Below are 24,152 nucleotides of genomic sequence, written 5' to 3' on the forward strand. Positions count from 1 at the left end.
CATGTGGTGCGAAGCCCGGGAGGGGGGGGGGGGGAGCTCCCATATGAAAGGGACGGGGATGCTCGTCGTCTCACTTAGCGGTATAAATTTTGGACTTTGGGTCTCGCTTAGGGTGTTTTGGGCAAAATGGCAAAATTTTTAGCCGTCAGGGTCTCTTTTAGGGATGCACACGCAGAAATATACAAATATAAATTTTCTTTTCAGAATTATGGTATCTTTTGGGGGTCTAAAATAGCTTGAGCCACGCCCAGATTGGTCTCTTTTAGAGGTTCTTTTAAAAATTTCAGATGAGCATCACCGTCCCTTTAATATGGGAGTCCCCCCAGGGGTGCGAAATTAGTTTGCTATTTGTCGCCTTTCACCTGTAGCATGTATTTGAACAAAATTTTCAGATCTCTTCCCACGGCTAGTCCAATTTACTGATTGTGTTTAGACAAGAATCAAACACCTCAAACATACTTAAAACAGAAAAAAACAAAGTTTCGATACCTTTTCCAGGTGAGTTAACAATTGTGGTCCATAAATTCTCAGCCATTTCGCCGTTTTCGTCACACTACTTCGGCACCGTGAAGAAGCAGCATGGAGTGGCTATACCTTCTTGTTCTGTGCGGAGTGGCGCTCGCCCAAAGTCCTGAAGGTAAGCAGTTTTCTTTTGCAGGTTTTAAAGGGCAAACCGTTGGATTTAATGCAAATGGAACTTATCAATTTATAGTTACACCCATCAACTTTATATATAGAATTATTTTATAGTTCAATATATGATAAATTAGTATGAATTGGAAAGGCCTTTGTTAAACCAGATATAGCGCGGTCATCTAATACAATCGCAACGCTTAATCGAAAGCATTCATTCTTTTTGTTGAAAACATACACAAGTTACCATATTTAATCGTTTCAGTAGTCATTTTCGACTAGAGCTGCTATTCAGGCTAGTGTCAACGAAAGTCTGGTAGTTCGCAAAATAAAAATTAAAAAAAGGGAAGAGGCTGAAGGAAAGTACTGGCTTCCTGAAAAAACAATAGGGTTTCAGAGGAACCGGCGGGCAGCCAATTACATCTTGACATCCTAACCAGTTGGCAATGTGGTTAGTTTAGTGGAAAGTAGATAAAAAAAGAGTTCAGCTTAGGCTCGGGATCAAACTTATCTGACAAAGATAGTGATCTGATAGTCTGTACTGTGCAGGAGAACCAGAGTCAACTGATCATATTTTCATTGAACACTGTCAATTCACTTAGAACTTCATTGATGTATGCAATTTTGCATTGGTTTAAAAAAACATTGGTTGTAAATTCGCTTCAGCCGCAATCGGGTGCTTTAGTAAAAAAAGAGATAGAAATTGACACAACTATTTTATTTATGTTTTAACGTCATGAATGGAAGAGGGTCAAATGCAAAAAGACACTTCTCGGATTTCACAATTAAACTAACTTTAACGAGGCTCCATGTATTTTTTTGCCTCTGGGTGAGGGTTTTGAAAATAAAAATTCGCTTGGAAGTCAGTATTTGAGATTCGTCAAACTACACCATAATAATGAAATATCGACTTTTTGACATAACTCTTCCATTTTTCCAGTTTTCTAAGGCAAAAGTCGTATATTTCAATGCTCCATAACCATTTGGGATTGAGTTTCAATCAATCAATCAATCAATCAAACTTTATTTGTATTACTTTCCGTAAAAAACGTGTATTAATTTTCGTAAATTCCAATAAGGGGGATCCAAGATGGCGGATCTCATGACGTTATGGCTGGATTACCAACAAAGTCAGTCAGTCAGTCAGTCAGTCAGTCAGTCAGTCAGTCAGTCAGTCAGTCAGTCAGTCAGTCAGTCAGTCAGTCAGTCAGTCAGACAGACAGACTGGCAGGCGCGCAAGCAGGAAGGCAGACCGACAGGCAGGCAGGCAGGGCTGGCGGGCAGTTGTTCGTAGGTTATTTTGTTGATACCTGCATTGATTGATTTTTTTTATGTTTGACTCAAGAAAATGTCGGTGTTAATAACCCGAATTTGTATGAGGGAGACATAATCCTAAACGCTGAACAGCGCATGGCGGTTGCGATGGGACTGGACATAGATAATCCATTGGGAAGAGGTGTACGTAGAGGCAGAAATTGGCCAAAAGGAGTGATGATTTATGCCATCCACCCCACTCTAAGTAAGTTTATAGAAGGTTGTAAAATTCATTAATTATTCATGAGGGTGCAAACCAATTCCAGCACAGTATTCAGATCACATGTAAACAACTGTAAACCCCAATACAAATCAAACAATAGAATTAACTTTTGATACAAACTCCTGCTCAGCTAATTAGTATTCATTAACTTTTGATACAGATCTCTACTGATTCGCATAACAAAACTTTGCATTATTTTTATTGTTTTCATTTCACAAGTAGAATAAAATATTCGCGTCCGATCTGTATGGGCATTTACAATGGCTCGCCTATCGGCTCGCCATTGTAACCGCCCATACAGATCTCCCGCTCATATTTTATCTACTACTTAAAAGGTAACCATTAAGAAGAATTAAATAAAAACTGCTGCTACAAAAATAGCATATGGACTATATATGGTTTGAAAACCTACTTCGCCACTTCTAAATAGGGGTGTGCTGTAGCAAACGAAACTTTAACTTAATACTGGTGTTTTTTTCAAACCATGTGTAGTCCAAGTGAAATTTATGTTTGCATTCAATTCTTCTCAAATTGAAATGACCAAAGAACAAGAGCCATAAATTCTTCTTTATTCAGTGAAAAAACATGGAATCGCCCAAAATATAATGAGTAATAAGAGTTGTAAAAAATCCCCGCCTGATAGCCCAGATAACAATTAAGAGACATAATAACATGTACAAGACATTTAGGTAAGTTGATTCTATTGTCAAAATATCATAATATTTAGCTGTAAATTCGAAAAAGTTTTCTCCCATTCAAACCTTTATTAATACGAACTGTTGTAGCACAATAGCTTCATATAGAGTATTATGTTAATTATTTCAACTCCTTTCATCGTGAGCTTGGGCCGCCTGTGAAGGAGACTTAAAGTGGTTCGACGGCCTTTAAAACATTTAATTGAAAGGTTAAAGTTGGAATACCAACTTATGTAATACCTTTGATTTTCCGTAAATCTCTATTTTCATGCTGGGTCGTTCGCATTCGTTTTCCTGTGCTTCGCGCCAGTTACATGCAATTACTTTGAGTTTTTATTGGTTTAATGGACTGTCTGCGCCTTTTGTGATTTGCCAGAGTGATTAATTTGGTTTTGGTGTTACGACACTCAAATGGAAAACTGCTCAATGATTAAACGGTTCATTGTTATTACACGATTGATTGACGTTTCACATGCAAAGGATGGGACTGAAGTGCATGCGCATTACCGTTCGGTTTTGTTGTGTTTTCCAGGGCGTAATCGTCGGGCTATGTGGGCCATTAAAAAAGGAATGCGAGAATGGACGAGAACATCTTGCGTCCGCTTTAAGGAAAGGAAAAGCGAAAGAGCGTTTGCATACTTCGTACCTGGCTCAGGGTAAGCAACATCTTAGAAGTTTTAAAAAATATAGACCATAGAAATGACGTCAGAAAATGTTCAAAACTCAAGTGGAACCACGAGCTGTAGGCAAGTGGTTTCACTGCAAAGTTTTGGACATTTTATGGCGTCATTTCTATGGTCTATAAGAGTGTAGACCATGGAAAAATGTGGTCGATTTGTTTTATACCATAACAAACTCGAACAAGTATTTATCAAAAGCGATGACTGACCGTGAAGAAACTTTGCCGGTCGGACGTAAAGATTCCGGTCCGACAGGTAAAAACGACAATGATACAAAAGAAGATGAACAAGAATTCAAAGAATAACAATTTTAATTACCTTTTCCTCACTCGTTGAGTGTGTGCCTATCGCTTGAAGCGAGCAAGATTATTTTTCTTTCTGAAGATCTTGTTAGCGCTTGTTCAATGAACATCGACAGTCCGCTGCCGGTTCGCTAGCACCGTTCTTCTCAGCTAGACCAAAAATTCAAAAGCCTGATCAATTTTCTTTCTACAGATTACCTGAGTAGAAGTCCAATCCTGAATTCCGAAAACAAATGCGTACTTGATTCAAGCAAAGCACGATGAAATCCGCTTTCATTCATGGAGACCAAACTTACACAATTCTAGCCCGCGCGTGTGCGTGGCGTGATCTGACCTAACTTTCATGTTCTATACTCTCATCGACCATAATTTTTGACCAATCAGCGTGCTAGAATTCTCTCGGTTATGGTATAAAAAAATGCCTTCATTTGCTTTTAGTGTTATATTTTTGACAGTCGATGAACGTTCAGGCTTCACGTTTTGAGAGTGATGGGCACAGAATGTATCTTTCTATAAATATAAATAAAAAAGTGTAGCAATACGCAGGTGACCAGTGGAAGGTGTAGACCCGGCTAAAGCCATTATTATTAAAGCAATTATTATTATTATTATTATTATTATTATTATTATTATTATTATTATTATTATTATTATTTTCGAAATGCATTTATTAAATTATCAGAACTAGTCTAGTCAAATTTTATTTTTTTTTAACTACAAATTATCTGTAAGTCAAACATTCATTGGATGTTTTTTATTAGCTATTATATGGCCGTGTCTCAAAAGGACTGGGAACTACCAAATTCAATAATTTGATGGCCGGAAACGATATTGACTGCAGTTTGGATTTTCCCTTCTAGACCGGCATGTAGACCGACGACATTTGCTGTGAGAAAGTTACAAACAAAAAGTACAAAAGCAATGACTTATCAGTGATGAAAACACTGAAAAGAAGAGCCAAATTTAAAAAGCTTGAGGATCATGAACAAAAAGTGAAGAGAACGAGAAAAATTTGGCAAATTATGATTCAGCTTCAATGTCATCAAAATAATAGATGAAGACGATATTGCAAAAGATTGCAAGGTCAGAAATTGCGCAACACGACTGCTGAAAGCAACTTAAACGCCTGTAAAAATGTCCTGTCAGTCAATGAAAGAGGCTAGAGAAATCAAAAAACATATATGTCGGTGATTTCGTCCTCCTCTTGTCCATTTTTTTATCGCCATTTGCGAGCAAAACTTCTGAGAGTACGAGCCGGCTTTATAAACAATGTTAAGACTTTTTGCTTGGCCATATGAAGAAACCGAGCCTTAACACTCAGTCGGATTCAATTCGAGCGAAAGTGTTATTTTATTTAGGCTTTCAGCAGACAATGCACTCATAACCAGTGTTTGACCCCTTACTGGAATGAACATGAACATGAACACTGAACAGTTATTATTTTAATCATATGATAAACATCTTATTAATCAAGTTTAGTCCGTCTGTGTGAGAAAATCTTAATCTCGGTCAAGATTCTCCCATGTAGACCTCCTGCTAGACTGTTTAGACCAGAAAATATGTCATGATTATATTTCTACATTAGGTGTTCATCAGCTGTGGGAAGACAAGGGAACCTTCAACATATCACACTTGCACCAGGATGTTGGACCAAGGGCATTGCAGCTCATGAAATTGGTTAGTGTTGCGGGTGATTTAATAAACTTGCTTTTCCCTTGCGAATTACTTTTTAATTCTCATTCTTGGTTTTCATGTTACGTCATAAAATTCTGAAATCAAAATTCACTAGGCCTGCTAAATTTTCGTTGTCATTAGGCGAAAGATAAACTAAAAATATATATATTTTTGCAAATTTCCAGATCGATGGTGTCATTCGTTTTTAAAACAGAGCATTTTGAATATTTGAGTTCTCCGTCGTATGTGACATCAAGCTGAGTACCGTGACAAAGCTGTTTTGTTTGAAAAAGGCCTTTCATTTTCATTTTGTGTAGATTGAACATTTCAGATATAATAAGTGGTGTTTATGTGAAAGTGTTCTAGCTCTTAAGCCAAGGATAGCCGCTGTTGTAAACAGAATTGAGTTCCAGATGGTTTCTCTGACATCACGGCGGCCATAACTGTGTCCCTAGGAAGGACACAGTTATGGCGTCTCCATACTAAGCTTTATAAATTTGCGTGGAAAGGTTCGGAAAATAACTCGCGAACGGTACACCGCACAGACCCGAAACCTGAAGAAATTGTTTATCTATTTATCATCTTTAATATTTGAAATTCATAGCTCCTGTAGTTGAATGGTTTTGAATTTATTTTTTGATTGCGTGACAGTGAAAACCAGCAATATGTTTTAAAGAACAGCTTCTTTGTAAGCTCATAGATTATGAACACTTGTAAGGAAAAACCGAGCATTGAGAAACAAAAGCTGAAAAATTGATTATTCCCCCCATTTTTGGTTAAAAGGGCTGAAATATCTCAAGTTTATAGATAGAGTCCAAACTTCCCTTACGAAAACAAAAATTGTGGGTTAAATTTGCAAAACATCTGAAAACAGACTACACTGTTAAGAGCGACTTTAAGGAAAAAATAAGATTTGATTTGGTTGGAAGAAGCGCAAAAAACGATTATTTTTTTGTCCATATAATTATAGCTATAAGGTTGGAAACAAACCTGATGTAGTTTGTTTCTGCCAAAAGCCCTTTAATTTGAAAAAACTAAGGAAATCGGTTTTCGAGGTCCGAGTCACAAATTTGCCAAATTTCAATCCCGTAGTCCTTAATTCTCGTTTTAACGCACATGCACATATCCATCTAAAACATACCTAGGAGTTGGCTTGGGTTGTTGAAGGCAACCTCTTTTTCAATGACCATTGTTCTTTAGATCTAACTTTTTTTCTTCAGGTCACGCTTTGGGCTTCTACCACGAGCAGTCTCGTCCTGACAGGGACAGATACGTCAGAATCCTGTGGCATAACATCCGTAACAGTAAGTATAACAATCGCATCGCTTTGGGTGATTCAGTCTTTCTAAGTTTCTTATTTTTCTTAGTTTTATAAATAAAGCCTGGTTTTCACTAGCGACGCAAGCACAAGCGCAAGAACTAGCGCAAGGATAACAGCTCTTATTTCACCGTGAAAACGGCTTCGACTCTAGCAAAAGCACAAGCGCATTGCATTTTGATGCTTGTGCTTGTGCTTGCCGCAAGCAAAAATACAAGGATCTAAATTTGTCTTTTTTGCGTGATCAAGCTTGTGCTTGCGCTTGTGCTTGCGTTGCTAGTGAAAACCAGGCTTAAGTGTACTTTTTTCGTTTTTGAAAACATCCATAATGGCAAGTAAAACAGTTGTATTCGTTTCGTTCATTTTAGAAGTTAGAAGTTAGCAGTCGTATTCGATTCGTTTAAGGAGACTCAAAACAGTTTCCAGTACTTTCCAGTATTTTCTCATACTTTGATTGGTCAGTGCTACAAACAATCAATAAAATTGTATAAGACAAATGCACAATCATTGACAAACAAATTTTCCTTTTTTTGACGTCACTGGTAACCATAGCAACGGGGTAACCTGTTAAAATCACCCTTAATTTTCTCTTTTAGTTCTTATAACTCAAAAAACAAGTCCGGTGACCCCCATTTTTTACTATTGAATAATGATCAGCATGTTAAGATACAACTTTTTGCAAAGGGAATACAATATTTTCAGAAATGCCGTTACTATGGTAGCCAGTGACGTCATGAAAACGACCACAACTTGTTCAGCAATGATTTGGTATTTGCTTGATACCATTTTTAAAGTGGTATATGATAAGTGTTTGTAACACCCATCAAAGTATGAGAGCTGGAAAGAACTAAAAACCGTTGCGAGCCTCTTTAAGTAAAGTCAATAACGAATTCCTTTACATTTTACAAGCAGCTATCAGCTCAATTCAATTTAAAATCAATTTCGAGTTTTTAAAGTTGCCTCACAGCGACTGTACTATAAATAATCACGAAATCAATATTTCAATCTCTTTCGGAAAAAAATCACGCGATTTTGTAGACTACCAAGCCACTGTACACCAATGGTTGATAATGAACGATAGCTCAGCTAATCATATTGTAAAATTTGCTTTAATATACCAGTAGAATCTACTAACTGCAGTTATGTCGTTTCTCCGACTCGTTGAATGTCTAGATGCAAAGCACAATTTCCAAAAAGCTGGCGATATTAACTCCCTTAACTCCCCGTATGATTACTGGAGTGTGATGCATTACGGAACCAAGTTTTTCAGCAAGAACGGGAAACCTACAATCCTTCCAAAGCGAAGAGGGGTAGGTTTCACTTTTTACAGAACTAGTAGCGATAGGAGTAAAGCGTTTTGTGTGTCTTAAATCTGATGAAATGCAATCAAATTTCTAGAAACCCCTTATATATATATCAGATATATCAGGCGCTTAATTAATTCGAACATTGATTTGATAATTAATTTTGACATGGAAAAATGAAATTGTGTTTTCATTACTGAGTTTCAGCCGCTCAAAGAAATCAAATTTTAATTCCGGTCCAGTGTGTGCGCAAAGTTAAGTCCTGGGGCAAGTTGAGCCGTTACGTCAAAACAAGAATGCTTTTCGCGTAGTTACCCTGTCTTCCTCTTTTGTGCTAATGTTTTGTTTATAGACAAAATTAAGATGAAGTTATATGCGAGGAATGACAAAATTTCAGTTAATTGATGGTTTTTGACCCAACCGGAAATAAAATTTACACTCTTGAATGGCTAAACGCGGTAAAGGGAAAACGCATTCGATTTTGTCTTTGATTGTTCAAAGCAGGATCGGATGTAGATAGGATCAAACAAATAAAAAGGACTTTTTTTCTTTTAAATTGCTTAATGCTTTCTGTGCTTATTTAGTCGCAATCTTCGTACATTTTCATAAATTTTCAACTGAATGTTTCATATTTAGCCCAGTGTATCACTTAGTAGAGCTCATTGTGCAGGTTTTTGAGTGGCGGGAAAATGCCACCTATATTTTATGGTTTTAGCCACCTTTTACAACAAAGGATCTTTTCACAACAAAAAAAATGTTAACATATTCGCATGAGTTCCAAAGGCCGCTAAGCCAATAAAACGCTAGAAATAAATTAACGTATGCTCCAGTTTTTAGCAATTTCAAATATCGATTCGCGTAATGTTTGTCTTGCTTTGACAGGCTAAAATTGGTAATCGGAAGTATGTAAGCAAGCAAGATGGAATACAGATGCACAGAAAGTACCATAGAGAATGTCGCAAACGAGGTTGATAAAACTGCCTAAGTCTGAGGTAACGTCTGCGTCTACCAATTTATTGTTTTATTTGGTTCTGTTTTTTTGAATGCATGTAACCCTTTAGAAATAGTCCATTTTACAGTTGCCTGCCAAGTGACCTGGCCTTTGAATGTTAGTGAGGCTGGAGGTGACCTTGCATTGATACAAACCTCTCTGCTTTTTCATGTAAATGCAAACTAGTTTGCTTCGAAACAGCATGATTAACACAACAAAAGCAGTGAGGTCTGTATCAACACAAGGTCACCTCCAGCCTCACTTTCATTCAAAGGCCACGTCACTAGCAGAAAACTGTAAAATGGACTACTGAACCGGACAGATCGAGCTTTTGCGAAACTTGACAGTTATCTGGTTGTCCTTGAGCGAGGAAAAGTAGTTGTTCCGGTGAAAAATCAAATGGTACGGTCCTTTTCGAAAAAACAAATTGAACACTTTCAGAGGTAGTTCTCTTTTCTCGTAATTACTGGAAAGCTCGGAATATTCAGTACTGTTAAGAAACATTTGCTTTTTCGCACTATCACCATTTAGCATAATACGTGGCCGTTCCGATAGGAAATGAAAATGAAACGGCCCTTTCTACTGGAAAGTTTTCAAATGGTACACAATCCGGCGCCCAACTGTTGCGTTTGCAAAAATCGAAAGTGCTTCTTTTCTTCTGATGAGTTCATCAATGAGCGGAATGTGAAAGTCGATTTGTCAACTTAAATATTTCCTCTGGTTTACGCGACATTGAATGTGTTTAAAAGGTTCCAGCTCGGTCAAATAACATGTGAGACTCAATATGACGTAGTAAAACAAAGGTGGTTATAATATGGAAAATTTCACAGGCTCGTTGACCGGGGTAAACCTTTTAAAATGTTTTTTGTTTTTGTTTTTTTCCCAAGAGATTTGCTCTTTGTGACGGCGAAACCAAAACGGGGTGGATTTCAGCGAGACCAATTCTCAATCTCACATACTCACATACAGCTGCCCTAGCCTGACTGGCTTTAATTTGTGTCACATGATACAGCGCGAACAAGTATGAATGAAAACTAACAATTTGTGATTATATCGACATAAAGATTTAAGTTTTGCTCGGCGACATAAGATTTGCTCGGCGTTAAATGCAAACGAACAATAATAATTGAACTAATAATTCAATACGTTAACTGTGAATATGAAAGAATGAATGCGCATGCTAAAATCTGCGATGACTTCTTGGGACTAAACTGCTTGTATTCAATTCTTGCAGGAGATATTCATCTGGAAATCAAACATTGAAGTGGTTTAAAAATAGAGTTAAAAAGAATAAATGTAAACCACTTAGTATAGCAAAATAAAAGCATTATAAACTGTCAGTTTGTGTCTGTTATGAATTTTTTAAGTTATGTAAAAATAATCCGGCACTAGGGCCCTCTTTTTATAGAAACCACCATGAAAAAAAAAATAATAGACATATGTCTTGTTCGCAAACATGGCTGAGTAATGGAACATAAACTTTAAAATGCGCTTTGCCGCATTACAAAGGACAGAAATGATGCCATTTAACACGCGGGAACTGTAAAATGTTTTTTTTTTTTTTATATATATATATAAGGATCAACAAAGCAATTTTCTCCATAAGTTAAGAATTAAAGAAAGGCAAGGAATTGAATTTGACTGACCAACTGTTGCATTTAATAAGTGTAAACACGTGTGGCCTGTGATCAGAAACTAAATTTTTGTTCGAACATTGATCGGCGCTTGCCTATTTTTGAAGTTGACTAACAGATTCAAATTTCAAATACGCTTCACTTGGCACGACTGTCAAGGACCATCTTTTTTTTTTCAAAAATTATCGTTGTGATGTTTTGAAGAGAATAATTTTGCAAGTTTTAATTAACTAAACTTAATCATTAATTATGCATTAAAAAGATCTTAACAATTCGAACTGTGGGATATTTTGTGCTGGTTCTCGGGATTCCAGATTGAAAAATATCCTACTGTAATATATCGGATGTGAGTGCAACTTTTAATTTTCTTAGACATTTATGAAGTTTTTAAAAAGAAAAAAATGCAACCCAGCCTATAAATAGTTCCACCCTGATGTTTACCACACTATGCTACCTTATTCTGTTAGTAAGTGAAATTTTGGCCAAGAGAAAATTTGTGGAGGACAGAAAACTGACTGCGAACAAAGCTAATTAAATCCATCATTGCTGTTCGTAGTATATCAAACATTCATTTCTCATTTTAATAAAATGATGAGAAAGCTAGGCAGCAACTGCCAACCTGAAATAATGTTTTCTTTTCTGTGATAGACAGCAATTAAATTAGTGCAAAGCCAGAATACGGCGGTAAAAGTTCGAAAACCTGAGCCTTGTGTCGTGACCCTATTTCTTCCTTGTCGGCCGTACTTACTCTTTTTAACGGGAGCCCTCTTGATCACTGTGCGGAGCACGATGGCTAGGTTTAATAGTTAGAGCTCTAGACTCTAAATAAAGCGGTCCGGATTCGTTGTGTTGTGTTTAGGGGTAGACACTTTTTTCCAAACTGCCTCTCTTAGACAAGGTGAAAATTGGATACTGGTAAAGTAAATGCTGGTGATGACCTTTGCGATGGACCAGCATTCGTACCGGAGAATAAAAATACTCTTAGTCACTCTATTCAATTGTGGCCGATGACCGAAAGCCGGCCTGATGTGCCACTGGGATCAAAAATTGTCATTGTTACACGAATTATTAAAGATAATTGTAACAGCGCAGATATTTAATGACCGGTAATTACCAGAAGGAAACAGAATCAAGCCTCTACTGTTCTTCAAACCCCTTCTTTGATGTGAATTTTTGTAAAAGACGGCTGATGTAAAAAGATATGTTCAAACTTGTATAACAAGCGTAGACAAATATCAAACGAATTTGCAAGCGACAGACGATGGGGAAAAAGGGGGAAAAGCTAATAAAACTGCGTTTTGTTCAAATACCGATCAAAGCTAAACAAACGTCACGGAATTTGAATTATGCAATGTTTTATTGAAACTGCGTTATATACATAAACGTATGAAGTTTTGATTATTCTGGATTTTTTAATGTTATTTGAATTTATCTAGCTGTTTAGGCTTTAAAGAATGTAAGCTGTAAATCAAATCATTTGCACTTTAAAAGACGAATGAAATAAGGGAAACTAAACTCACGTTAAAAGACGAATGAAAAGAAGAAACTAAACATAAACTGTGATAGTGCGATCAATTCTAGATAAGACCACTCGGTGACTTTTTTTTCACGTCGTTCACAACAGAAACGTTTAACTTCTTCTTTGGTTGCCATGGCAAAAAATGATAATAAAAATAAGAAACGCCCATTGGCTTCTAAGTACTGGCAGCATGCAAGATCTTAAGCATAGCAGCATAAAAGAACCCTGAACTAGCTGATACTTTACTCCAAACTTTGCTGATTAACAAATGGTAAACGCCACAGCGTATATACGTACACTGTTGAGTTGTGGATGTACGGGGAAGGTTGCTAAAGAAGCGTAAGAGTCGCACGAGGCGCTGCCTCGTGCGACTCTACCAGTAGCTTCTTGAGTGCTTAACAAGCCGCCCAAGTACATCCATAACTCAATAGCGTACGCTATGGTGTTCACCATTTGTTTTATAGCACAACTTTTAGGGGATTTAATACAGTTTCTTTGAGGTAAAAGTACGCGTGCTTATTAAAACAAATGCGTGTAGTGCTCCCGTAAACGCTGACGAAAACTAAAAAAAGAAAAGAAAAACAAACGACGTGTCTTATGCCTAAACGTCTTTCAGCATTACAGAGAGATTGATTTTATTATGTTTAGCTTTTAAAATCCACAGGAAAATCGAGAAAATATGTAAAAACGCGTGAAGTAGTAGCACTTTTTTGTACCATTTCGCATCAGATCAGAGCGCGCGCTCAGGTTGAAGGCATACGTCAGTGTACACCCATGGGCAAATAGTAGACGCCAAATTAACCAATCAGAGCGCGCTTTACTTGGGTTGTGCTTTAATCATATATGTAAGACGCACCGAAGCCATGGCTAAGTGAAATGTCCACATTAAATAAACAATGTCATTGTCCAAAGAATTAGATTCGGTCTTTTGATTCAGAACGCCTGAAGAATGTTTGAGCAGTCTGCTATATACGTTCAGCTAAAATAACTAACAACTAGCTAAGACATTAAATTTCTAGAAGAAAATTTTTGTATTCCAAAGGTCAAAGACAATATCAAAGTTTACAATTAAAAGCGGGTGTCTTTATTCCCAGAAATCCCTAGGTACATTTCATATTACGTCCTTAGTAACCTTGGACAATTAGAAATTCCTTATTTTTCTTGCTTAGATTAAATTTAGTTCACTGTATAGATGAACATATCACTGTTGGTTAATGCGATTTGATCTTAAAAAATATTTCAGGGGAATGGAAAAGATAATAATGGCAAATAAAGCTGGTCAAGTACTGCCCATGTTTCAATATCCTTCATTCACTCCGCAATTCCATAAAGAACTAGACAAAGATACACAGGAACAGTCAACATGCAATAATATTTTCTTTGTGAAATATAATTGCTTAGATGCTGGTTTTCTTAAAAGTCAATAAAACCGCAAACAATTTCGAAAGGAATAAAGAAAAGCTACAAGCTTTAATTTCGGGGGCGGGGGGGGGGGGGGGGATATGGGGTAATCGATCGTTTCTCGATTTGCAATCACTCTATTTAGTCCTACTCTCACTTTAAACCTTACTTCCAGGTATAGGGTTCTACATTCTGATTTTTCATTACAAAAAATAGTTTTCTATGATTTGCTTTGGGCAGTCTGGCCTTAGATGACAAGACTTGCTAGTGAACATTGCGAAGACATTTAAAGGGAATCACTAACAACTGGTTGCTAGTTGCAAAATATATGGTTGTAAATGCTTTTGCCGGTCCTCAACCTCCCGCACACTACCTATGTTATCTGTAAGAACGGACCTCCTTCAAACTCATAAAATTGGTAGCCATCCTTGTGCTCTCATCTGCAGCAGTTGTATTTAAATAAGATATTAGCACTTTTTCGTGCTAATCCAATTTACTCAACATCCTAAACAAAAATCGAACACCTCAAATAAAAGATCTGAAGCAGCTTTGCAGGTGAGTAAGCGTTTTTCTTCCATAAATTCTCGGCTATTTGTTGCCTTCACCACACTTCTTTGGTTCCGTGAAGAAGCATCATGAAGTGGCTGTACGTTCTTTTCCTGTGTGGAGTGGTGCTCGCCGAAAATCCCGATGGTAAGTGCTTTTTCGCTGGTTTAAATCTGCTTAAAGTAATGAGTGGATCTCAATTTTTGTTTGAATGTTAACGTCCAAATGAGATAATCTGATTGAGACAGTGTAAAATATTTATTGACTTTTCAGTAACTTTATCGTGAAAATGAATGCATAACGAAAGCTTTCATCGCTTATTAAAATCAGGATGTAATACTTCTCGGGATTCGAAAGAGCTTGAAAAAAGTGCAAGTTATTGTGAGCATCTATTGCACCCCTACCCCGAATCCCCTTTTCTTTTAAATTTTAGTGATGAAAATTGCGAACTTTGATGTCACTAAGGGTTTTGAAGACAGAACGTCCAATGATAACCTATTCAGGTATCTTATCTTGTAAGGCCGCAGGCGAGGAATGAAATGAAAAAAGGTGTTATGACTGTGTCGACGGTTTAAGTCGATCTGGCGCTAAATCGTTTACAATTCTTCATAAATGACAGCACTCGATAACAATGTTTATCATATTTAAAATCCCCATATAACTTATTTTTGGTTGGTTTAGAATGATAACCTTAAGATTGAGCTACGCCTAGATTGGTATCCTTGACGCCTTAGACTTAAATTTTCCAGCAAACATCTCTTGTCCTTTAACATATGAGTCTCCCCCGATATTGAACCGTATTAAACCCAAACGAACGTTGTCAATCTTTTCAAAATTTCATCACAGAGAATGAGGGTATGGATGATCCGGATCTTTATGAAGGAGACATGCTCCTAACAGCTGAACAGCGCATGGCAGCCGAGATGGGTCTGGATGTAGACGACCCAATGGGAAGAGGTGCAACCAAAGGCAGGCAATGGCCTGGCGGTGTGATGGCTTACGTCATTGACTCCAGTCTCTGTAAGTTCACAGTTATTTCTTTATTGACAAAGACTGCCCAATTAAAGCTTCAGTTTCTTTTGCCCCAGTCGGTTGGGAAGAGGTGCAACCAAAGGCAGGCAATGGCCTGGCGGTGTGATGGCTTATGTCATTGACTCCAGTCTCTGTAAGTTCACAGTTATTTCTTATTGACAAAGACTGCCCAATTAAAGCTTCAGTTTCTTTAGCCCCTGTCGGTCTGATTTTGCAATGGCAATAATATTTGTGTAATAATCTTGCTAGTGCCAGATTTATGTAATACTCTTGCTAGTGCCATTCAGAGGGGCAATTTTGAGTTATTCTCTAAGTAGAGAATTCGTCCATCTGTATGATTTTTTAAGTTATGTGAAAACTAAATAAAGGAACATTATAACTAAACTATTGTCACAATTTTACTTAATTTATTTTGAAATTAAACAGAAATTTAATTGAGATTGTTTTGCTCTTGTAAGCTCGTGATTCTCGAGCTATGTCGGCCATTCGGCAAGGAATGGAGGAATGGACGAGTAAAACCTGCATACGATTCAAGAAAAGGACAAACGAAAGAGCTTACGCAAACTTTAAACTTGGATCGGGGTAAGTAATAATTTAAATCTACTTCCTAGACGGCTCTCCTTTAATTTTACTAAATTGCAAACTTAAAATAAAGGCAATAAATTAAAAACGAATCAACAAATCAATTGCTGAATGGATAAATTAATACATATACCCCACAAATAATAATCCAATGGCGCGAAAAGGATCGATGATGATGATGACAAATAACTAACTAACCGACCGACTGACCTGATGGACGAGCGAACGAGGTTCTCTATTTCTCCATACAAGATTTATGGATTGGTCTTCGTTTTCACACTAAAGGACCTCTCGTGCCATATAAGCTTCAGTTTTTGCCAAATCTGGACCATTGTAAGTCATTCTCAATCTGTGTATCACTTAACACGGAAGTAGATTTAATAGCAAGAATTCCAGCCCTCTCATGCAATCATTTTAGCAACCAAATAGCTGTTCTATGGAAGAATAAGTATACTAATTTTCTTCCCTAGGAAATCAAGATATCATTATACCTCTCCTTTATTCTAAAATACTTCTATTACAGTTTTAAACCAAGTCAATTTTAAGAGTGACAGTGAAAATATAAAAAAAAACTTTGTGCTCGTTTTTTTTCTCAGATGTTCATCATACGTGGGAAGAACTGGAAGCCGTCAAGATATTAATCTTGCTCGAGGATGCTGGCACAGAGGAATAGTGGCGCACGAAATTGGTTCGTATAGTTTAAACGCCTAGCAAAACGAGAAATTTGTTTCCGAAACATTTGTCCATAATTGTTTCCTCGTCTTGTCTTTCCTTGTCTTCGTTCGATGCCGCGCAGAAACGCGGAATGTTTCTGCCGTGTAGCAGAAAGTTACGAGATATTTAGTGGAAATATGCCCTCTTCTGTAGACTGCGAAACGTTAACACGAAACGAGTACCTGAAAAAAAAAGCACAATCAAAGCAAACAGGAAAGAAATAAATTAAAAGTTAAAAAGTAATTATGCGAAGCCGTACCAATAATTCGTTCACCATCATCAATGTCTTGTGAATGTTAGGATTATCTATCGATCGTTAAAAATCATTTTTTATTATATATATAGCGAGAATTTTAAGCAATAAACCTTGCAAATGGAATTCTATATTTGCTATATTTCACATGTGAAAAAGCGATACGTCCAATAATGATAATAATAATAATAATAATAATAATAATAATAATAATAATAATAGTTTATTTAAACTCTTTTGCATTTAAAAGAAACTGAATTATCTAGTGACACTTACATGAAATGAAAAGTCTACTATTTACAATTAAAAATCTATCAATAAAGGACTAATTACAAATCACTTCACTAATTACAAATCACTTCGCGTATAGCTTTCTTCACATGTGAAAAATATAACCAATCAGCATCTAAAGTAGTACGACTCAACCAATCACAGCGCGAGAATTCAAAGGGTTTCCAACGAGGTTGAAAAAGCGAGCGGCAAGTTTGCTTTCGACGGCAATTTATGTTTTGAAAACATGACTACACGTTTTGTTCCTTTACAAAACTTTGCCTTTCAAGAACTTAATGGAAAGGCAAGCCAACAGAAACACGCTAAGCAAAAACTAAAGAATACAGCAGTGATAAAAATCATTCTTCAAAGGCGAAGTGAAGACTGGCGAAGGCGAAGTGTCGACAAGTGAAAGCGAAGACAAGAATTGATCGGAACTTACAACAAATCTGCGGACTTTCCAAGAATATTCGGGCACTTTTGGGACCGTCTTGGTAAAGTAAATTGCCTTCTTAATCTGGATTTAAGTCGTAATTTATATTGTTTAATTAACCGACTCCTTGTGTTGTCACAATTTGTTCAAAATTCGCCAGTTGATTCGCCAGTAGTTCATTCGCTTGTGGCGAAGTTTCTTCGATGCGATACGAAGTTTTGCTTTTATTAAACGTAAATGTAACGCAGTGTGTTTATTTAAATAAAGTTTTTGTCAAGGAGAGTTTGTCGCCAGTAATTTTTCCTTTTTATATCAGTGAAATAGCGAATTCGCTTGTAAAGCTATGTGCATTTGCAGCTTAGTTTTCTCGCGCCGTTAACTGTTGTATGTCAAAGGTTATAAACTGGAAAAATCGGCGTTGTTCAATGGCTGAATTCTCGTTATATATATAATAAACAAATTACAGCATAGAAAGTGCTTTGTACGGATTTTTATTCACTCGTCGCAAAACTTTAGAAAACTCACTCGTTCGTTTTCCAAAGTTTTGCAACTCGTGAATATAAATCCGTACGGCGCACTTTCTATGAAGTAATCTATATCTATTTCATAGGACACGCTTTGGGATTCTATCACGAACAGTCTCGTCCTGACAGGGACGAATACGTCACAATCATGTGGGATAACATCATTGAGAGTAAGTAGGAAGGAATAACATTTAAAATTTATACGTCTTTCGGCTTTATTAATGGGGATGTAGTTGGAATAAGACTAAACGAATTTTAGTATCTTGATATCAGCTGAAGATGGCAGCCCTATTGCTAAAAAAAAAATTCCTGGGCTAGATAACCTTCGTTTCACCTCAATATACACCCCCGCGTTCACTGTTCTCAAGCGCTTCGAACCTGTCGTTGATTGCAATGGGGACTCAAACTGTACAGCTAGCTATGGACACAAATCCTCTTCTTCGATGGCACCAAGGCTAGGTGACGATTTACCAAGTACCGTAGCTTGCATCAATCGACTGTTCCAAAATTCGACAATATCGTGGTTTTAAAAACGGTTATGATTATTATTTCTTGCCTGCCTCAAGGGCAAAATGTTATCTATTGAACAAGATACGTGAAAGTTATTTGTACTTATTAAGGGCGTTACTATTGTTACCCCCAGGGAACAAGTTTAATTTCAACAAGTACAACCGAGGAACCATTGACTCTCTTGGGACTCCATATGATTACGGGAGTGTGATGCATTATGGGGCCACAGCTTTCAGCAAGAATAGAAAACCCACAATCGTTGCCAAGAGATCAGGGGTAGGTTAAAATAGTTACACTTTTAACATTACTTTCGATCAACGAGCCACGATACTCCATTGTCATCGATCTCTATGACTTGATTGGAATGAAAACCAAACGGAAAAAAATAACAGGGCACCAACAGCGAGGGAACAAACTCGTTCACTCAAATTTTATTTTACAAAGTATTGAAAAACACCAAAAACGCATAGTAGTAAGTTAAGCAAGATCTCGTATAAATAAAATTGTCCAATTTTCTGGTTTAAAATATAGGAAACATTTGATACTCAGGTATATCATTTTAACCCTTCAAAGCTTCTTTAAATTTGTCAAGTACATGACATCTTTTTCTACTTTTAATTTCCAGGTTACACTTGGTCAGCGGCGAGGAATCAGTTCTATTGACGCACAGCAGATGAACCTCCTGTACAAGGGACAGTGTGGGGGAGGTGGTGGTGGCGGTGGGGGAGGAGGTGGAGGTAAGCTTTGTCATATACACAAAAGCAAGCAAACTAACAACAGTAAAAAAAAACCCAACAATATTAACCCTATGCAGACCGATATAAGACTAATCAAGTTTGTGAAACGTCAGCTTTAATGCATGCACGGAGTCTTAAGCAGTATTATGATATTGTTTTAGTCGAACTTGTTGAGTTCGCATACTATGAAAGACCGGAAAGAGAAGCTTTTTGTCCAGTTGATAGACTCAGCTAAGTGCATATTGAAGCCAGTACTGTATAAAAAAGAAGAGTACTCTCTTGGATTGTAATGCTACAAATGACCATACATATATTTCCTCTCCCTTCTAGGCAGCAGCTGTGTAGACAAGGACAATAGATGCAGGGGATGGACAAGATACTGCAGCTATCACAGATATGTGAGAGCAAACTGCAAGAAGACCTGCAGACTCTGTTGATCAACCAAACAAGGTAAGGAAGAAATCTTTAATGTAAATTATGTCTGGAATATCGAAACAAAAAATCTCCCCCGGCCCCGTTCCTGCGCAAAAGCCCGTCTTCGTCTTTTTATTCATTTTTATATTTAAGTATTATGTGTTATATTTAAATAAAGACTTCAAGGAAGATCTTTTTTCTTTCAGTTATTAGCATTTTATGTCATTATTAAATGATATCAATAAATAAGCAGCTCAAACATGCTGACTTAACTCTTTCATTTTAGTATTATGTTATTTTCTTATAAATAAGTGTCGTTCAATTTAATTTATTTTTTTGCATCATTTTGTGTAATAATTGTAATTTACTTAGTTATTTTTACTGTTTAATTATATAGCTGTCAGTATCCAATGTCAGCACAGCTATTTCCAATTTCGGGAACTGTCAATTTGGGAAAATTGATGCAAAGATGGAACAATCTGTCCAAAAAAAAATTGGACAGTTCGTCCGGCCAACAACGAAGAAAACACATGTGATGGAAGCCAATTAGCACAAAGCAAGCGTCAGCGTGAAACGGTCGCAGTGAGCGAGCGGTATGGAGCAAGTGCACGCACCAGCTCAGAAAGAAACAAAAGAGAAATCACGGGAAGGGAGCCACACAAGAAGCAAAACAAGAGCAAAACACCCCAAAGACAACTGGGTGACCGGAGGGGGATTAGATGCCGAGAAGAGAGACGCGGGAGGGGAGCGAAGTGGGAGAAGGGGCCCGACCGAGCCCGGCGCACAGGAGACGGAAGACATGTGAGTGAGAGTGGGGCCACATGTGATGCCCGCAGGATGACACCGACGACAGGCACATGGACCGCAGGCCCGGGCGCATAAGGACAGAGAGTCCAATTACGTATATAATTTCCTTGCCGTGTATTTATACTCGCGCGCATTGTTCCATGTCTCGCGCATTTAAATGCTGCACGTTAAATTTAAAATGTATCACGAATGTTGCGTATCACGCATGTTACGCCATTGCTTGTAAAAAATTCAACTTCAACTGTAAACGATCCCACAACTGAAGATGATCGTAGGAACGATCGAAACATGTCTTACAAACTACTAAGTTGTTCTACATTTTTTATAAATGAAATAAAAGCTAATCCGATGAAATTCATTTTATGAAAAGCAGACAAGACGTTTGAGCAGTGCACTGTATATTCGTGAGCCATGGTTGATAGATCCAGGGTGATCAGAAAGAGAACGTTTAAATAAACCCTAAATGTGTTGTAGATTTTGTCATTCCTGTAAGTGTTTAACGATTGCGCTTTCTTTGTCCCGGCCCCGATGTTCATATTTTTATTATAATACGTTCGTTTTTGATCTTTTTAATTTTTTCAAAGACAAAAAGCAAGACAAAACCCTTTCCAGTTATAAGCCAAATCATTTTTGCAACGCATAACTTCTTCAGATTATAAGCCCCTCCGAAAACAAGCTCCCCTGAAAATAGACCCTCCAAAAATCAGTCCAAAATTATATATATTATTTTGGAATATTAGCTTATGAGGAGACTAACAATTGCATTACTTTTGTTTTTTTCAGGACATCGACAACTGGAAAGCAAACATTGATGTAGTAGTATAGAATAGAGTAGAATAAAAGGATTAAAACGTAACTGTCAATTTGCCTCTTTTGTGTAATTAAAATCCCCTAACCTGAATCGTGACACAAGAGCCGATTATAGAAGAATTCGAAGGACTAGTAGATATCATTTGATGTATACGAGTCTTGGTATACTTTGTCGACCCCTTAAGTCAGGGCAAATATAGTTGTCGAGTGAAAATGTACAGCGATACAACAAACTAGAATTAATGACCCTTAGGAGATTTATTATCCAACGTTTTCTTGCCCAAAACCCAAACTTTGCTCTGCATCTTAGGTAGACTGAAAAATATGCCATGGTATTTGCACTGTTCGAAAACTATTAATAAATAGGTAAGTTATTAGCAGCCGTTCTCCTGAACGCGTGCAACCTAAGATTTAGACTGCGAGCAGTCGCTCTTTTTGCTTTAAAATCCGTGGGACTAACGCAAAAATAGCGAGCGATGGAGTGCAAAGTTTGAGCAGCGAGTAGGCGAAATGCAATGGTTTCATACTGAATTTCTGAAGCCCAGGCACTCTGGTGACGGACTGTTTTGATCGGTTTATCTCGTGAGGCGATGGCGCGTCTGTCATCAACAACACTTGGTCTGGCTCCCGCGCTACTCGCAGCTCGCGACTTCGCTGCTCGCCCCTCGAACTTCGCGCTCTATCGCTCGCTATTTTTGCGTTCGTTCCATGCATTTACAAGCAAAAAGAGAAACTACTCGAAGTCTACATCTAAGGTTAAACGCGTTCAGGAGAACTGAAAATAACTTATTTATTTATAGTTTTCCAACAGTGCAAATACCATGGCTTTTTTTCATCGTTTTGGCAATGCATTTGCATGTACTTTATTCCCGTCCCTTTGGAGTTACCAATGAATGATAAGGTGGTCAAGTTTATTATCCATTGCGTAATAGTAGGATTCTTATGGTAAATTTTATCACAAGACTTTAAAAAAAAGCGCAAAGAAAATAAAATTTCCAACAAAAAAATTGCAACAATCATCCCTTCTATATGACAGGGATTATTATTAACAACTGAACTACTACTAAAAAATTGTCTTTCGCTTAGATAACATCGATTTCCAAGACTGGTGTCTGGAAATTCACGGACCACGCTGACGGTTTTATCTATCTCGACCTAAGAGCTCAGGTTTTCATCGTACGCGCGTTTGTGATGGGGTGAAAAAGCATAACAATGAATTATAACAGTCAAAAGGTTTATGCAAATATACTCGAGCAGACAGCAAACTAAGAAAGAAAACTCCATAAACTCTTTTTAAGTAACTGTCTTAGTCGGCGGCAGTCCAATTTTATCGAATTATCAGCGACACCAGCGACACATAAAAAGGTTTTTTTGTTACCTTTTATAAACGGTATCAAAAAACAAGCAACAACAATGAAAACTTAATAAAATAATAAAAGAAAATAAAACTGTGTTTATTGTATTAGAGACTCGAAATACCAAAGGATGTTCTTTTTTCAGTAAAGTGGATTCGAATCAAATGAACAATAACTTATTCCTAAATTAAGAAACAATATTATTCTTCAGCCCGGCCAAAGTTAGAGAAAAGTCAATGGGACAGAACCTCGATATAACGAACTGCGATATAGTGAAATTACCATTATAAAAATCACAACCCGGAAGCCCAAACGTAAAAGTACCCCTATTAACACTCAACAACAACAACAACAACTTTATTACCAGAAAGTACCTAGATACATTGCTTTAAAGAAGAAAAAAGAAATATATAATCCTACGCAGGTTAATGAAGGAAACACACAGATAAAACATATACAATGAAACTTTATTGTTTGCCGGGAAAAGCAAAGCCGCATCAAAGGGGGAGCCGGCGGACCGAGACCAAGACCGTCCCCCCTTGATGCGGCCCGCGGGTGGGAATGGGTGGGTAAAAGCAAAACGTGTACAATGCGGACGAAGGCGAATTGAAACTAATAGGATATAAATAACTTGCGCACGTGTCCACAGCACAGTCAATGATTAACCATTTGGAGCTCCGTATTATAATGCCATTGGATGGAATCCAATACCTAACATAATTAAAACAGAATATGGTAATAACACTCAGAAAAACTAAAAAGCTTATCGAGCTGAGTGAAGTTAAATTACAACAATACTAAGGAGGTGGTTGACAATAAAGCAAAGGAAAAAAAGCGGTTAATGAAAAACGTTTAAGCTAACACAAAAAATTCTATAGCAAAAAAAAAAATACACTCGAAAAAAAAAATGGATGTAGAACAGACTAACACAGGTGAAAATACTTTAATCCTGTAAATTAAGGAAAGCAACTTCGATACATATGTCCATATCTTTGTGAATATAAGACAAATATTAAAGCACTGATGTTATTTTTGACAGTCGTTTAGATCAGTAAATGCTGGGTAGTGCATCATAACTGCGTGAAAACTAATTATTTACTTTACCTCGATACAACGAATAGTTGGATTATTTTTTTTTCGCAAATTCGTTTTATGGAGGTTTACGACTACCGAACCCTCGACAATGAACAAATTTCCCCAGTCTCTTGGCACTTCGTTATATCGAGGTTTCACTGAATTCGAACTTTGATTTTAACCGAACTTTTTCAATACCTTAAAATTGTAGAGAAAGACGTGAACAGCTTCACTGAGAAGCCGGGGAATGTTCCGACAGATGCTCTTTTTTAATAGACACATTTAGTGTTAAAAATGCGTCACGGTATACATGGTTTACTATTTAGCATTTCAAAAGAAAATTTTTTCGGGTTATCAACTGAAACAACAAAGTGTTTGTCAATATTATATTTAAATTTAAGGT

General features: G+C 37.1%; 3 protein-coding genes across 4 annotated transcripts in view; 2 read left to right on the plus strand and 1 right to left on the minus strand.

Annotated features, from left to right (window-relative positions):
- The first annotated feature begins 559 nt into the window (after positions 1 to 559).
- On the plus strand, positions 560 to 10,474 carry LOC144653791 (zinc metalloproteinase nas-15-like). The gene is made up of 8 exons (XM_078513892.1): positions 560 to 637; positions 1,979 to 2,152; positions 3,398 to 3,521; positions 5,433 to 5,524; positions 6,742 to 6,825; positions 8,013 to 8,149; positions 9,026 to 9,135; positions 10,369 to 10,474. The coding sequence occupies exons 1-7, from the start codon at positions 580 to 582 to the stop codon at positions 9,113 to 9,115; spliced, it is 759 nt and encodes a 252-aa protein (XP_078370018.1). The 5' UTR covers positions 560 to 579; the 3' UTR covers positions 9,116 to 9,135; positions 10,369 to 10,474.
- Positions 4,551 to 24,152, minus strand: part of LOC144653754 (protein SpAN-like) — a 177,039-nt gene continuing 157,437 nt past the window's right edge. The window contains exon 12 of the mRNA XM_078513849.1: positions 4,551 to 4,561. The gene's annotated coding sequence lies outside the window, so the exon portion shown is untranslated. The remainder of the gene's footprint in view (positions 4,562 to 24,152) is intronic.
- On the plus strand, positions 14,249 to 21,366 carry LOC144653774 (low choriolytic enzyme-like). 2 transcript variants are annotated; one of them, XM_078513875.1, is made up of 10 exons: positions 14,249 to 14,381; positions 15,081 to 15,191; positions 15,337 to 15,399; positions 15,725 to 15,848; positions 16,445 to 16,536; positions 18,129 to 18,212; positions 18,686 to 18,828; positions 19,178 to 19,289; positions 19,620 to 19,739; positions 21,294 to 21,366. In XM_078513875.1, exons 1-9 carry the CDS (start codon positions 14,324 to 14,326, stop codon positions 19,724 to 19,726), a joined length of 894 nt encoding a protein of 297 aa, XP_078370001.1. In that variant the 5' UTR covers positions 14,249 to 14,323; the 3' UTR covers positions 19,727 to 19,739; positions 21,294 to 21,366. The 2 variants fall into 2 exon arrangements, with proteins under 2 accessions (XP_078370001.1, XP_078370000.1); XM_078513874.1 differs by lacking the exon at positions 15,337 to 15,399 and having other exon boundaries at positions 15,081 to 15,254.

The sequence above is a fragment of the Oculina patagonica genome, chromosome 5, assembly GCF_052425735.1.
Source record: "Oculina patagonica isolate OP01 chromosome 5, crgOcupat, whole genome shotgun sequence".
NCBI lineage: Eukaryota > Metazoa > Cnidaria > Anthozoa > Scleractinia > Oculinidae > Oculina > Oculina patagonica.

What these genes read in the sequence shown, in the direction of transcription:
- LOC144653774 (XM_078513874.1), top strand. Translation starts at nt 14,324, where the DNA reads ATGAAGTGGCTGTACGTTCTTTTCCTGTGTGGAGTGGTGCTCGCCGAA. An exon ending in GCTCGCCGAAAATCCCGATG is followed by an intron (nt 14,382 to 15,080) that starts GTAAGTGCTTTT and finishes ATTTCATCACAG; the next exon opens with AGAATGAGGGTATGGATGAT. An exon ending in AACTTTAAACTTGGATCGGG is followed by an intron (nt 15,849 to 16,444) that starts GTAAGTAATAAT and finishes TTTTTTTCTCAG; the next exon opens with ATGTTCATCATACGTGGGAA.
- LOC144653791 (XM_078513892.1), top strand. Translation starts at nt 580, where the DNA reads ATGGAGTGGCTATACCTTCTTGTTCTGTGCGGAGTGGCGCTCGCCCAA. An exon ending in CATTGCAGCTCATGAAATTG is followed by an intron (nt 5,525 to 6,741) that starts GTTAGTGTTGCG and finishes TTTTTTCTTCAG; the next exon opens with GTCACGCTTTGGGCTTCTAC. An exon ending in TCCTTCCAAAGCGAAGAGGG is followed by an intron (nt 8,150 to 9,025) that starts GTAGGTTTCACT and finishes TTGCTTTGACAG; the next exon opens with GCTAAAATTGGTAATCGGAA.